Source organism: Etheostoma spectabile, unplaced genomic scaffold (assembly GCF_008692095.1).
Source record: "Etheostoma spectabile isolate EspeVRDwgs_2016 unplaced genomic scaffold, UIUC_Espe_1.0 scaffold00018617, whole genome shotgun sequence".
NCBI classification, from domain to species: Eukaryota; Metazoa; Chordata; class Actinopteri; order Perciformes; family Percidae; genus Etheostoma; species Etheostoma spectabile.
Genome location: NW_022604354.1, coordinates 4,012 through 20,736, shown reverse-complemented (window position 1 = coordinate 20,736; position 16,725 = coordinate 4,012). Strand labels below are relative to the sequence as shown.

Here is a 16,725-nt window from a genome sequence, read left to right as displayed (position 1 = left end):
ATCCTGACGTCATCTTTTGGCTTTGTTGGGATTCGCCCGTTTTAGCGGCAGTTTCAAAATGTGGGATTTTCAGAGGAAAGGCATGTCAATGGGATTTAAAGCTTCTATATATGTCCTATTTACCCACTAAACTGTCGTTATTCACCTATGACAAGGTAAAATCGGTTTTGCATTCTATCACCCCTTTAACTTTTTTCAATGTTTTTCACTTTTTTTGACGTTTTTAACACTACGTAACACCAACTTATTAACTTTAGTTTTACAGTTATTTTTCGAATTCATGGTCAATAAACCTCATTTATAGGAAATTATACCTGATGTTTGTGTTAGAAAAGCAGAAATTAGGAATTATTTAGACTAAAATTAAAGGAATGGATGTTGATGATAATCACAGACTGGAATATGTCAACTTTTACTCAATACTATTTCAAAAACACTTCAATTTGTTTTCAAATGCTATAAAATTGAATAAGACGCCCCAAAATTAATGAAAGTAGAGATTTGTACTTGGCAAAGAGCGCTGTGTGGAATCAATTATGTTATTTTGGGGAATTAAAAAGAACATTGATATAGGACAACATGAGGGTTAAAAGATTTTCTTTCTTGGTTTTTGAGAGGTGGCGAGCCGAGTCCGTCGCTCCTCATTTGCATACAGTAGCCTGGATTCACCTTTATATAGATGTATCAAATATTTCGACCCCAAAAAGCATCAAACCACTCAGCAGCATCCACAGAATCTACCGGTATATGTGGGGGTGGAACGGCATCAAATGGGACACACCCAGTTTTTCTGATGCACACCCACATTAGCTTTTTCTGGCTCCACTAGTGGTCCAACCAGTCAGAATGCTTACTTTATTAATGAAGCAAGGACACGCACACACACACACACACAAGCACACACACCCTCTGGTTAATGATGAGAAACTGCGTCACTTCACTTTGTCTGTTGAAGGTGAAGCTCCTTTTCTACACAGACCTGCTGAGGACAGAAGACAGCTGCAAACTGATGAAGTCCATGGCTCAAAGTTCAGTAAGTGGAGTTGTGATTGGTCGAGATGACGTCTTTGATTGTTGTGGTTGGAGAAACGGTTGAATTGATGGTGAACGTGTGATTGTTTAAAGCTGGGAGACAAGATGGCCGCCTGTGTGAGCGGGCAGAGAGAAGTCTAGATGAAGGAGAAGGAGGAGAGTTGAGTCTGATCTGGGGTCTGTTAGGAGGTTCAACACAGAGAAAACAGCTGAGGATAAAATCTCACCTGCTATTATCAATCCTCAATCCTTTCCCTCTTTATTTAAACCCAACTTACTCTAGTGGTTGGATGTGTTTTGTGTTCATGTTTTCTCTCATTGGTCAGCAGCTTGGAGTAGAGTTTGGCCTTTTTTTATCTTCCTCAACATGTCTTCTTTCAGACGAGTGGAGAGAAACCATTTATCTGATTCCACTTTGTCCATTTGTGTCTGTAGATTTCTCCTATATTCACCAAAGGTTAGCATTAGAAAATGGCTCATTTTCATGTTGAAACTCATGTCAGAAAACCTGGAATCCAAAACCTAATCGTGTTAATGTGAGTAATGAGCTGGGGAAGTTTTCTGTTGATATGTTGAAGTAGTGTCTCCCCTTAATGACAGCAGCCATTTCAACAGGCACACAGCTTTCTATCTAGTATTATTTTGCACCTTTCTACATGTTTTCTAATAAGAAAAGAATATTACTTGTAGTTGAAAAGATGGCCGTCACCCAAAGTGACATCAGAGCCGTCTCCGGAGAGCCTGTTCACTGCCTATCTTACTCCCTATTAAGCCCCATTGTACCAACCCGGAATTTTCCCCAGAGTGGACGTTCTCCTTTATTAGACATTCTCTGGTGACATCCAGCTCTGATTCCCATGAAGCAGTAAAATCCTCCAAACAGCTCCATGAGGCCATCTAGAGGACTGATAGAAGTAGAGCATCTGGTGGCAGCTTTCTCTGCTCTGATTCGTCCTCACCACTGACCAATGAGAACCAGCAGCATCTTCTCTGTCCAATAACAAACTATTGATCCATGTCTTGACCAGTTCTATCAGAGTTCATCATGTTTTGCAACACCTCCCACCCCCTACATGACACTGTGGGGTCCCTGGGGTCTACAGGGCTAAAAGGTCAGTGGATGATGCAGTCAACTTAGGACTGCATTACATCCTGCAACACCTTGACTCTCCAGGGGCTTATGCAAGGATCCTGTTTGTGGACTTCAGCTCAGCGTTCAACACCATCATCCCGGACATCCTCAGTACCAAACTCTCCCAGCTCACTGTGCCAGCCTCCACCTGTCAGTGGATCACAAACTTCCTGACTGACAGGAGTCAGCAGGTGAGGCTGGGGAAAATCACATCCAGCACATGGACTATTAGCACTGGCGCCCCCCAGGGGTGTGTGCTCTCCCCACTGCTTTTCTCCCTCTACACCAATGACTGCACCTCAGGAGACCCATCTGTTAAACTCCTGAAGTTTGCTGACGACACAACCGTCATCGGCCTCATCCGGGACGGTGATGAGTCGGCCTACAGACAGGAGGAGGATCAGCTGGCTCTCTGGTGCAGTCAGAACAACCTTGAGCTTAACACGCTCAAGACTGTGGAGATGATCGTGGACTTCAGGAAGAGACCCCCCACTCTTCCCCCCATCACCATACTACACAGCCCTGTGTCTGCTGTAGAATCCTTCAGGTTTCTGGGATCCACTATATCCCAGGACCTGAAGTGGGAGCCCAATACAGACACCATCATCAAGAAGGCCCAGCAGAGGATGTACTTCCTGCGCCAGCTCAGGAAGCTCAACCTGCCTAAGGACCTGCTAATCCACTTTTACACAGCCATCGTCCAGTCTGTCCTCTGCACGTCCATCACTGTCTGGTTTGGATCTGCCACCAAAAAGGACCGGAGCAGACTACAACGGACAGTTAGGACTGCAAAAAAGATCATCGGTGCCAACCTGCCCTCTGTCCATGACTTATACTCATCCAGAGTCAGGAAACGGGCAGGAACCATCACTGCAGACCCATCTCACCCTGGACACAACCTGTTCCAGCTTCTGCCCTCTGGTAGGCGCTACAGAGCCCTGTACGCCAACACCAACAGACTCAGGAACAGTTTCTACTCACAGGCCATCTCTCTGATGAACAGCTGACTACTGACCCACAGTGTCAGGTTCAATTCTGGTCCATGACCCAGTACCACGGTCTCTACAACACCTGCTTACTGGTTCCACTATTATTCCATTTTTTTAGTATTTATTAATCATTCTCATTCTCATATCTCACTTATTATCCATATTTATTCATCATTCTCATTTCCTATTTCAGAACTGTTCATAATGTTCATACTGTTCATATTGTAATATAATAACTAAACTTAATACTATTTATCCCAATACCCTTTGCACTATGTTCCACATTTAAACAATTTTATTGGTCTCTTCATTGCACTCATCTCTCTACATTGTTTCTGTTTAGAGTATGTATATATTAGTGTGTATATATTAGTGTGTAAATATTGTTTGTTGGGTTGTTTGTTTTGAATGTGTAAGCACATTGTGAGCAACTATGCTCCAAAGGAAAATTCCTCGTATGGGTCTTCATACCTGGTCAATAAAGCTGATTCTGATTCTGGGTGATTCTGATTCTGAGGTGCTCCTTCAGCAGCAGACTGATACACCCACGGTGTAAGAAGGAGAGGTACCGCAGGTCCTTCATCATGGCCGCTGTCAGACTCTACGACACCTGCACTACCTGATAATGTTGTAGTTTCTGTTCCTTTTTTTCTCCCATCTACACCACACACTTTCTGTTTATCTTTATTATCGATATTTATTTTTTTGCTGTTATTGAAGAAAATGCTGCTGCTGTAATAAGGAAATTTCCTTGTTGTGGGATGAATAAAGTATAATCTAATCTAATCTAATCTAATCTTTTCTAACTGCTTCTCTAGTCTGAGCATCAGTCCAACGAGCCAAAAGGATTCAACTGACACTGATATGACTCAGAGAGAAGCAGCCAATCAGAGGACAGCTGCTGATGAATGAGTGATGATGTGCTGATGAATGATTGGACTGCTGCTCTCAGTGTTTCCACTCCAGATGAAGGTGTGGACTCTGCTATGAGTCAGTGTGAGGACAGAGAGGAGGGAGTCCCTCCCCCTAAACCCCCTCTGTGTGGGGACCATGACAGCCAGACCAAAGCTCAGAGGTGAGAGGACCATCTCTAACTGTCCACCACTCAGATCACTCCACCATCCATCCATCATCATTCACACTCAAAGCTCTGTGTCTTTTGTGTTTCAGCCCAGAGAAGCAGCACGGACCTGGACCTGGTCTTGGACCTGAATCTGGACCTGGACCCAGTTGTGTGTCCTTCAAGAGTTCAAAGGACCTTGTTATTGATTTTAAACAAAGATATGGAAAAAAGTAAGTAGTTTTATTTTTATATTATTTGATTAATTTGATTGCTAGAATTAGAATTAGATAGAAATTGTAAGAATGCCTTACACATAAACAGACATCATATTCAATCGAGGATAAAAACACAATAAATTTAGGACTTATTTCCATTGTGGTCATCAATGTGATTGTAAATTGTGTTCAGTAACACATTCATGTCAATAATTTTAAAAAAAAAAGTTTTCCGTTGTATTCAAACAATTTAATTTAGATATTATTTCACAAAGAATTTTCCTTAAATAACCTACTAATTTTAATTTCACTGAGTATCGGGACCGTCACAACTAAATGTCACTAAGCTTCTAACCACAAGAGCAAAAATCAGTAAAGTGCAGAGTTATGTCCAGAATATATACCAAGGAAAGATGCTAATAGTTTAAAGCACTGGACCAACGGGCCACCAATGCTCTCAATTTCTATGTTTGGTGGGACATTTGGGAGCTGACATTTGCTAACGTTGATGGAAAAAAAACATATGTATTAGAACGTGGTTAGACAAATCTTGAGTAGCTACAACACTGTCGAGGGCTACCGATCTAGTTCTGCCATCTGGAAGTGCTCGTACATATGATCTCAATCTGACCTTAGCATTACTATTCCACCATCATGGTCCCCCCCACAGCATTATGTTCAAGCTTGTGCTGCACATGGCACTGAATACAGCTATAAAACATGTCTAAGTTAAATCCTGATCATGGATCATACACAATGTTAACAAGACCTTCCTGGATACAACTATACTGTACAGTAGGTGTAATCCACCACTGACAGGTTTGGTTTCAGTGTGTTGTGGGTGCAGTGCAGAATTTATCTTGTGTTTCATCTGGAGGAATCTGGAAGAACCTGAACCCATCTGTGTGTCCATGAAGAGTGACGGGTCTATGGGTGAACCTTTATGCTTCAAAGATGGACGCCACTCTGTTGATCAAAGGTGAGGATTTCAAACTGATACGCAGCAGGACTAGTAAAGGTGGACCACTACAGGGAGTCCACTAATTCACTGTCAACATCCAAACATTACTTAATGGACCTTTACCTTGTGTGTGTCTCTTTGTGGACAGACATGATGTGAGCTAATTCTTCCTGATTCCTCCACAGAGTGGACCAAGAGAGCTCAGAGGGTCCCAGTGGTCAGCCTGCCCAGCAGCATCAAACCCACCTGGACTCCATCTTTATGGTCTGTATATGTACAACAACTACTTTTACATCTATTCTGTCCAACATTGATCTGATGTGTGCTTTGTTGTGGAAGTTTCTGTTCAGCGAGGGAGGAATTTGTGAATGAAGGAGAGACCTTGTTGAAACAAAAATAAAACACAGGCTGTAGACTGGATTAAAAGTTTGGATATTCGGTGAAAGAGTTTAATTATTTTCTCGAGAGAACAATCAAACAAAATGACGAGAATGGCAGTTCACAATGAAACAGAGTAACAAGTGACACCACACATTCTGGTGTCTGTGTAACACTGAACAAACCCTTATATCCTCTTCTGCCCCCTGAGGAAAGCCCTATCATGTTTTGGAAAAAACCCTTTGATTCTAAACAAAACACTTCATCTTATTCTTCAGACCTGACGGAGCCAGTCGTTGTCTCTGTCCTTATAGTTATTGCGTCAACAGATGGCTGTAGCTGTCTTTCTACCTTAGAAGTTAAGAGATTTATCTTTTCCATAGATTAGTTCCGTTTCTGACCTAGAGTTTGGGCAACCTGACCTGACCAACCTGACCGCGTGCATCTGTTCGCCATTTGTTTATTCCGGTAAACAACAGAGTCACACCAGTTGCTGTCCCTGGGGACTGAGGGCCCTAAAACAGGAGGTGTCGTAGGAGGCAGACACGTTGTTTATGAGGCAAGGGTGAAATAGGGAGACAATTATTGAGAGGCATTGTGGTGAGTTAACCTAAAACACAGATCTACTTTTACGAATGCGTAGGAAATGAATATACACACAGATAAGCAGTCCTTGCCTATGTAGAAATCATTGTCTATGTAATTTTCCCATCACAGCTTCCATGATTTCACTTTGATTTGGTCCTTCATATAATCTTCTGTTCCAGCTGCTGGAGGACGACATTGTCACTTTTGTGAAGAACGAGCTGCAGAAGATCCAGAAGGTTCTGAGTCCAAGTTACCCAGAATGCTTAAAGAGTGAGAGGGAGGATGAGGAGGTGTTGAACTGTGAGGATGAAGAGCAGAGGAGGAGCAGCAGAGAGGCATTTCTGAAGATCACACTGCACTTCCTGAGGAGACTGAAGCAGGAGGAGCTGGCTGACCGTCTGCAAAGCAGTAAGAGGGTTTCTCTAAAGAGTGAACATGCTGGATGAACGGGATATTTGTCTCCAAACATTTTACAAAATATATTTATGTACTCGTTCTCTGAGGAAATGATAAATCATGTTCTATGTCTGAATGATCTTCTTTGTTGTGTGTTCATTCAGGAAGTCATTGTGGAGTTTGTAAGCATAAACTCAAATCTAACCAGCAGAAGACGTTCCAGAGTATGTTTGAGGGGATTGCTAAAGAAGGAAACCCAACCCTTCTGAATCAGATGTTCACAGAGATCTACCTCATGAAGGGAGGGGCTGCAGAGGTCAATGATGAACACGAGGTCAGACAGATTGAAACAGCATCCTGGAAACCAGACAGACCAGAAACAACAATCAGACAAGAAGACATCTTTAAAGCCCCACCTGGAAGAGATGAACCAGTCAGAACCATGATGACAAAGGGAGTGGCTGGCATCGGGAAAACAGTTTTAACACAGAAGTTCACTCTGGACTGGGCTGAAGGCAAAGCCAACCAGGACATCCAGTTCATATTCCCATTCACCTTCAGAGAGCTGAATGTGCTGAAAGAGAGAAAGTTCAGCTTGGTGGAACTTGTTGATTACTTCTTTAGTGAAACCAAAGAAGCAGGAATCAGCAGGTTTGAAGAGGTCGTGTTCATCTTTGACGGTCTGGATGAGTGTCGACTTCCTCTGGACTTCCTCAACACCGAGATCCTGACTGATGTTACAGAGTCCACCTCAGTGGGTGTGCTGCTGACAAACCTCATCAGGGGGAAACTGCTTCCCTCTGCTCACCTCTGGATAACCACACGACCTGCAGCAGCTAATCAAATCCCTCCTGGGTGTGTTGACATGGTGACAGATATCAGAGGATTCACTGACCCACAGAAGGAGGAGTACTTCAGGAAGAGATTCAGAGATGAGGAGCAGGCCAGCAGGATCATCTCCCACATCAAGAAATCAAGAAGCCTCCACATCATGTGCCACATCCCAGTCTTCTGCTGGATCACTGCTACAGTTCTGGAGGACATGTTTGAGACCAGAGAGGGAGGAGATCTGCCCAAGACCCTGACTGAAATGTACATTCACTTCCTGGTGGTTCAGGCCAAAGTGAAGAACATCAAATATGATGGAGGAGCTGAGACAGATCCACACTGGAGTCCAGAGAACAGGAAGATGATCGAGTCTCTGGGAAAACTTGCTTTTGAGCAGCTGCAGAAAGGGAACCTAATCTTCTATGAATCAGACCTAACAGAGTGTGGCATCGATATCAGAGCAGCTTCAGTGTGTTCAGGAGTGTTCACACAGATCTTTAAAGAGGAGAGCGGACTGTACCAGGACAAGGTGTTCAGCTTCGTCCATCTGAGTGTTCAGGAGTTTCTAGCTGCTCTTCATGTCCATCTGACATTCATCAACTCTGGAGTCAACCTGCTGGCAGAAGAACAAAAAAACTCCAAGCTGTCTAGAGTCTTCAGAGACAAAACAAGTTTCTACCAGAGTGCTGTGGACAAGGCCTTACAAAGTCCAAATGGACACCTGGACTTGTTCCTCCGCTTCCTCCTGGGTCTTTCACTGCAAACAAATCAGAGTCTCCTACGAGGTCTGCTGACACAGAAAAGAAGTAGCTCAAAGACCAATCAGAAAACAGTGGATTACATCAAGAAGAAGATCAGTGAGAATCTGTCTGCAGAGAGAAGCATCAATCTGTTCCACTGTCTGAATGAACTCAATGATCGTTCTCTAGTGGAGGAGATCCAACAGTCCCTGAGTTCAGGAAGTCTCTCCACAGATAAACTGTCTCCTGCTCAGTGGTCAGCTCTGGTCTTCATCTTACTGTCATCAGAAGACAATCTGGACGTGTTTGACCTGAAGAAATACTCTGCTTCAGAAGAAGCTCTTCTGAGGCTGCTGCCAGTGGTCAAAGCTTCCAACAAAGCTCTGTACGTGCACACTCAGCTATTCAGATTAAATGGAGTTTTCCTCATTCTCAAAAAAGTATCTGTAATCTTTTTGTCATTTCTATTTTTTATCTTCAGACTGAATGGCTGTGAGCTGTCAGAGAGAAGCTGTGAAGCTCTGTCCTCAGTTCTCAGCTCCCAGTCTTCTAGTCTGAGATATTTGGACCTGAGTAAAAACAACCTGCAGGATTCAGGAGTGGAGCTAGTGTCAGTTGGACTGAAGAGTCCTCACTGTACATTGGAAATTCTCAGGTTAGTGTACTGTTATTTGAAAATTATGACCACTTTAGTTCTTTCTTTTTCTTATTTTATTAACCTCTTTAGAAACACTTGAAAATACATGCTTTTCTTGCCTAAATTTTTACCCCCAAAAAAGTGATACAGTTCTCACATCCTTTTGCCCTCTGGGATGACCCTGAGGTCATTGGGAAGTTAACACACTCATTTTTTGTTTCTAGTGTCAGTGTGACACTAGCTCTTACTGACACAGAGCTAAAGAGGTTAGAATAGAGAATTTCTATTTCCGTCCAAGTAAATCATCTGTAAAATTATAAAAAAAACACAACTGTAAGCATATTACATGGGCTATATACAAAAATAGTACCATAGCCACACGTTTCAACTTAAAACAGAAAAAATAATTTTTAAAATTGCTTTTATATGAATTTATTTCTACAGATATGTCTGTGCGTTTTTCTTATTTCTAAAAAAGCCAAAAAAGTGCAAAATAAAAAACTTCTGAAATACCAAAACACATCCATATCACTCACACACATACATGAAATATATACATACGTAAATTTATAGAAATAAGTTATTATAATTTAATGAAAGGGTCAAATGCCGTAAGAAGGCCTTATTTTTGCTTTGACACAGCTGGAGCCATCACAGGGTAAATATTTTCTGGTCAAGTTAGGTATCAATCAACTTGTCTTCTTATTGGCTACACAGGGAGGCCGGTTTCATAACATTTAGTTGTAATTGGATGGAATAGCTGTCAATCTTTCCCAGGTTCCTCCTCTGTAAACCCTGCGACTTGATTGGCTTCCATAAGGGATAACTCAGGTTACAGTAAATGGATTGGCTGAAAAAAGCTGTCACTCAATTCCTTAGGATTCAGCCTATTCGGCTGTCTAAAAAGATACAGTGTGGCAGCCTCAGGGCAGACGGCAGGAGCGATCAAAATCCAAACATTATGGACTGTTCAGCTTTGTTTAAAAGGAAACTCGGACAGAATCTACAAGATTGTGAGGGGACCAGCTCGTTTTGGATTAAAAGGATTGGATGTACTTATTCTTTGAACTGTTGGCGATGTAGGAAAAAAGTTTATGGCAATCTTTCACCGCTGTGTATAAAGACACGAGGAAACAGGTAGGGATGCACGCTTGACTTTAGACAGAAACGGTGCAGAATTTTTCTGTTTCTTTACTTCATAACGAAGTGTGTGGGCTTAATGGAATCATGAGACTTTAAACTTTCTAATGAGGTGCTGCATGAGCGTGTTTATGAAGATTTAATGCTTGCAATTTATGAGTGAAGAAAATGTTGTCTCCTAAAATGGAGAAAACGTTCTGTCAGCGGGACCGTGCTGGCAAAGTTAATAATAAAATGGACTGGCTGAATATTATTTTCAGACTGAGTGGCTGTTACCTGTCAGAGAGAAGCTGTGAAGCTCTGTCCTCAGTTCTCAGCTCCCAGTTCTCTAGTCTGAGAGAGCTGGACCTGAGTAACAACAACCTTCAGGATTCAGGAGTGGAGCTGGTGTCTCCTGGACTAAACAGTCCACACTGTACACTTGAAACTCTCAGGTGAGTGTACTCTTATATGCATATTAATGTCTCTACCTGTGAGAATACCTGTTAGACTCTCAGGTTAGTATACCACTATTTGAAAAGGATGACCCTCTGATCTGTTATTTTTTCATATTAATAATTGAATAAACTTATTATCTGATTGATTTCAGACTAAGTGGCTGTAACCTGTCAGAGAGAAGCTGTGAAGCTCTGCCCTCAGTTCTCAGCTCCCAGTCTCCTAGTCTAAGAGAGCTGGACCTGAGTAACAACAACCTGCAAGATTCAGGAGTAGAGCTGGTGTCAGCTGGACTGAAGAGTCCACACTGCAGACTGGAAACTCTCAGGTTAGTGTACTGCTCTTTAAAAAAGCAAATTTAACATTTTCCTTATGCTGTGTTAAATGTGGTAACAATATTGCACTGAAAGGATTAGCTGACTCAGCAACTTGTCAACAGTATGTCTTGGTTCACAGCACGTAAACTTGACTTGAATGTGCCGTTTTGGTAAATGACACAACATTGATTATTTTTTAATCTTTACCACACTTGAAATTGTATTCAGTTTAATTTGAGGGTTATCACAACTATGTTGAATATACTGTGCAGGAATTACACTGTGTGTGTGTGTGTGTGTGTGTGTGTGTGTGTGTGTGTGTGTGTGTGTGTGTGTGTGTGTGTGTGTGTGTGTGTAGTCTCTCAGGGTGTCTGGTCTCAGAGGAAGGCTGTACTTCTCTGTTGTCAGCTCTGCGCTCCAACCCCTCCCATCTGAGAGTGCTGGACCTGAGCTACAATCATCCAGGAGACTCAGGAGTGAAGCTGCTGTCAGCTGGACTTAAGGATCCACACTGGAGACTGGACACTCTCAGGTATGGACAGATGGACAACCCTGTTCCTCTGTCTCTAACTGAAGAACTCTGGCGGGTTCAAGTTTAATTGAGGGTTTGAGCAATTTTCAAATTTTCTGTCCGTTTTCTAAAACCAGTGATAGAAAGGAACAAGAATCGGCTCAGTCAACCCAAACAAGAGTTAAGAAAATGTGCCAATAGCCAATGATAAAAAAGGCAGAACATGAATGGTGTTTCTAACTTGTAATTGGGTGGGTAGCCTAAACACTCACACTCTGACAGACCCAAGTAGGCGTAAGTGAGGTGAATAAGTGTCACATGTACATTGAAAGAGGAGAGAGAGATGTGTGTAGGCTGAGCCCAGATAGAGGGACAAGTCACCGTAATATCTCCCAAATAAAAGTAATACATGTGCTTTATAGACGAATGTGGACATTACATATTATTGTTATTCATCGTGTGAGTGTGGGTGCGGGGTGTAAGGCCTCACACCGTGAGTTAAGGTGTATGAAGTTGATTTCGACTTTGTTTCTTCCTGCAGGACGGACCATGGTGGACCACAGAGACTGAGACCTGGTCTGAGGAAGTGTGAGTGTGTTTAAAGTTTGAGACCCAGCTAGAGTTTTTCACATCTGGCCCTGGTCACTGAAAACCTGCTTTTATTTTATTTTTAACTCTCTCTCTCTATCTTTCTCCCTCTCCCTCTCTGTCTCCCTTCCTTTCTCTCTCCCTTTCCCGCTATTTCTTCCCCACCCTCCTTCTCTCCCTCTCTCTCTGCCTCTGTCTTTGTCTCCTTCTCTCCCTCTCTCTCAAACCTTTTTAGTAAAAATTGTGCTATATAAATGAAGTGTATTGGATTGAAGGAGGAAATCAACTAAATCTTGTGATATAGGCCACGCCCATTTCCGCCTAGACTTTTATGTGTGAAAAATTACGATATATTGAAAATCAACTTTTTCAAACTCCTCGTAGACCGTGCAATGGATCTGCACAAAACTTGGTGTATATCATCTCCAGACCGACTTGACAAAAAGTTTTATAGAATGGAAAGTGTAAACAAATTTGTGTAGTGTGGTGGAAGTTTCTTGTACAGCGAGGGAGGAATTTGGTTTGAAGATGAGACCTTGTTTAAACAGAATAAAGACAGGCTGCAAACTGAATCAAAGTTTAGTCTCCGGTGAAAGTTTAATTGTTTTCTGCAGAGAACAATCAAAATGACAAGAACAGCTCTCACAATGCACAAAGTTACAGAGTGACAACAGTTCTGTGTGAATACAATCAGTAATACACTTCTTTATATCCATTGCCCCCAGAGGAAAAAAATAAACCTTGTTTGGAAAAGAGTTTAATCTTAAACATAACGATTAGTGGACCTCAGGCAGACAGTTGGAGCTCTTACGTATTTCTGAATCTAACCCTCATGCGTCACGTTTCTTGACCGGTCATTCTATCTTAGCTGAGAAAGAACATCTTGTCTCTTTGGATAGGCTATGGTCTCGACCTGGGACCTGGGACCTGGGACCTGCTATGATAAACACCGTTCTAGGCAACTGTTTCTGTCAGACCTTAGGCTATTTGTCCTTGGAGGACAAATGCAAAGTCATAACATATCAAGCTGTCTCCTACAAGAAGATCACACTGAGGACAGATACAGAAGTCATACACTCTCAGAGGCATTGGAGAAAAATTAAAATGAAAATCATTGGTTAAATGTAATTTTCCATTACAGTAGCTAACTATGAAAACACAGACTTTGCCATATCTCGGCCAAAATAAAAGCTGTCAAAGCCAAACTTTAGAATTTTCCTTGCTATGACTCTCCGAAACAAAAACTCCAGGCTCTAAAACAAATTTCACAAGAAATTGACCACTAGGGGGCGCTACAAACACAAAAAGTTTATTTCTCATGAACCGCTCATCTGAACTTTATAAAATTTGATAGGTACCATCTAGGGCCAATCTTGAGGCGGTCCTTACAGTGGGATACTGATTGGTTGAAGTAGGAGTGGCCTATGGGCCCACGTTTCGATTAACCACTGACACTAAAGTGATTTACTTGAAATTAACAGGGTAGATGTACAATGGGTAGCTGACCTGACTTACCAAATATTACACATGTGGCCCTACAATGACGTCAAACATGTTTTTGCCTGTAACTCCCGCAATTCACATCACACATTAAAAATCTTTAGATTCAAGTGTCACTGAATCTCCTGATATAGGCCACGCCCATTTCTGATCACAATTCTTTTCACAATAAATGCGAAACCAACTTTTTTTAACTTGTGCTAGGCCGTGCCACTGATCATTTACAGATGGCCAGTACAAAAAGTTATTCACAGAATTTTGCTACGTTAACATATGCGCATTTTATGACCAAACTTTCTGTAGCAAACTAACAAAAACATATCATATCTCGGCCAAATTAAACAGCAATTATTATTATTATTTAATTACATCAACACATAACTGGTGGGTAGTGTTCACCATGCCTCCACAATGCTCTGTACCAAATTTGGTAAAGATTGGCCATTAGGGGGCGCTATAATCAACGTTTATTGGTTTTGTCTAAAAACTCATTGCATTGCAATATCTCTGCCACAGTAAATGCTATCAATACCAAACATGTGATGATTGTTTGACATGCTGCTCGGAGGCTCTGTACCAAATTTGGTAAAGATAGGCCATCAGGGGGCGCTTTAATCAACGTAGACCATTTTGGGCCATTTTATCCCTTCTGAGGTCGAGTGCGTTGTACGTGACGCCAAACGGCACTTCTGATTCATAATTTTATAACTTAATAATATAACTAGTAGAAACATACTTATGATTCAAAAATGTATAACTTAATAATATAACTAGTAGAAACATACTGTCTTTTGGTGCTAAAAGCTAACAGCGGCCCCGTTCTGCCGATGTCTTTGTTGTCTTCCCATCCCTTACAGAAGGTTTTGTATCGAGCCTAGAAGCCCAGAGTCGTTCGGGGTCATTGTGCTATTAATCCGTACTGTTATGTGCGCCTCTCCATATTTCCTGACGTTTGCCCCCCCCCCCCCCCCCCCGCCGTTTCACTTTGGGTTCCACTTTCGTGCGCTCCCCGGGTTGTTGGGGACGACTTGCGTGGACCCCGTCGTAACTGCTTGCAGTTCTAGTTTTGTTTCAAATCTTTTGATTGAAGATGAAGAACTTAGAAAAGTTCAAAAAGTTCTCTCCGTCTCTCTCTCCCTCTGTCTCTCTCTCTCTTCCTCTCTCTCTGTCTCTCTCTCTCTCCAAATGTCTCTCTCTCTCTTCCTCTCCCTCTGCCTCACTCTCTTTCTGTCTGTCTCTCTCTCCCCTTCCTCTCTCCCTCTCTGTCTCTCTCTCCCCCTCTCTCTCTCTGCCTCACTCTCTCTCTCCCTCTCTTTCTGTCTGTCTCTCTGTCTTCCTCTCTCCCTCTCCCTCTCTGTCTCTGCCTCTCCCTTTCCCTCTCTTTCTCTCCCTCTGTCTCTCGCTCCCTCTCTCTTTCCCAACTCTGCGTCTCTCTCTCCCTCCCTCCCCCCTCTCTCTCTCTTTCTGGCTCTCCCTCTCTGTCTCTCTTTTATTCCACACAAGGAAGTACAGCACAATATTACTGAGTTCTGAATATCTTGTTCTCTCCATCAGATGTCTGTGAACTGGAACTGGACACAAACACAGTACACAGAGGACTCAAACTGTCTGACAACAACAGGAAGGTGACATATTTGGGAGAGGATCAGTCATATCCTGATCATCCAGAGAGGTTTGAGTGCTGGCCTCAGCTGCTGTGTAGAGATGGTCTGACTGGTCGCTGTTACTGGGAGGTCCAGACCAGAGGATGGGTTTCTATAGCAGTGAGTTACAGAGGAATCAGAAGGAGAGGAAGCAGTAAAGACTGTGTGTTTGGATATAATGATCAGTCCTGGAGTCTGATCTGCTATGATGATCGCTACTCTGTCGGTCACAATAACTTAGTAACAGACCTCACGTCCTCCTCTGTCTCTAACAGAGTAGCTGTGTATGTGGACGTTCCTGCTGGCTCTCTGTCCTTCTACACAGTCTCCTCTGACTCACTGATCCACCTCCACACCTTCAACACCACATTCACTCAGCCTCACTATCCTGGGTTTGGGGTCTGTTCTGGTTCCTCAGTGTCTCTGTGTCCTCTGCAGGACTGAGAGTCTCTCCTGTGGACAGAAACCCTGACTGAAGATCAGCTGCTGAAATCAAAGTTCAGTCTGTTCTCCATCACACACTCCAGACCAAACATGAAGAATTTGTGCCTATAAATCACATGTCAATTTCACCCTTGGAGCCCATCTATCTCTACGCTCCTTTTCACACCCAATCCCAAACTTTCACTTGTTTAGTCGTCCACAACTGGTTAGTTCTCTGCAGATTTAAAAACAAGCCAACCGATAAAATTACTTTTGTTTACAGGAAGAGTTCCTTGAAATTGACACGGCCTCTTAAGTTAAGGAAAAGGTTGTGGGTGGGCGGGACAACAACGGGTTAGGTTCAGGAAAAGAAGAACGGGACACGATCCCCGGTCCCCTCTGTGAAAGTCCTGTGTTGTTTGACCCATCCACCCCCCCCCAAAACCAACCTCCCAATGCAGATTTTCAGGCTTTCATACTACTGGCTACCGTTGTGGCCCATCACACTACGCCTTCTTCTCCTTGACTTTCCTTTGGCGTTGTTTTCCGTGGGGCCACCACCACCTAATGCGCTGGTAACAGTTCTGTGAGACCAGGCTTGATTGTGTTGAAACTTGAGACAAATTGTCTGATTAGATAACGCTGTTTGAGAAACAATGATTGATGGCAATCTAATGGAAGACTGATTCATATCTTATTGGAAATTTATAGTTCTCAGTTAATATATTAATACCATATTGTTGGTGAACTTGAGGTTATCTTTGTTTGTCTGATGTTGCTGGGGAGAAGCTTCTCCTTATATTGCTATTCATAATGTGCTAACGATGACTACAATGAAAATTAATTTGAAAATGTCCTTACTTAGAGTAATGGAAATTTCCTTTTGGGTTTTTTCTTTTAAAGGTTATCAACCTATTAGTAATTCTTCTACTGCTTATACATACCATCACCTATGAACTGAAATCCATGTTAAACACACTAAACTGGAATTAAATAAAGAAATCAGAAGATATTTGAGTTGTCCCTTGAGTCCTTCAGTCCTTAAATAAGCCTTTTTCAGGTTTGGCCAAAGAGCCGGGGTGGGAACTTCATAACTTGACATATATATTTTGTAGAGCCATCTGGTGAGTATACTTTGCTTTCGTCACCTTTGAGCTCCCTGGCTGTGTTCTCAGGTGTTTCCAATCATCAGACGTTTGTAGTCATGAT

General features: G+C 42.5%; 1 protein-coding gene across 1 annotated transcript; it reads left to right on the top strand.

Moving 5' to 3' along the window:
* The first annotated feature begins 3,974 nt into the window (after positions 1 to 3,974).
* Positions 3,975 to 16,269, top strand: LOC116681414 (NLR family CARD domain-containing protein 3). Its single transcript, XM_032509616.1, has 12 exons — positions 3,975 to 4,228; positions 4,324 to 4,446; positions 5,309 to 5,410; positions 5,578 to 5,656; positions 6,538 to 6,766; positions 6,919 to 8,707; positions 8,804 to 8,977; positions 10,360 to 10,533; positions 10,689 to 10,862; positions 11,210 to 11,383; positions 11,904 to 11,950; positions 15,005 to 16,269. The coding sequence occupies exons 1-12, from the start codon at positions 4,062 to 4,064 to the stop codon at positions 15,535 to 15,537; spliced, it is 3,765 nt and encodes a 1,254-aa protein (XP_032365507.1). The 5' UTR covers positions 3,975 to 4,061; the 3' UTR covers positions 15,538 to 16,269.
* Positions 16,270 to 16,725: the final 456 nt, after the last annotated feature.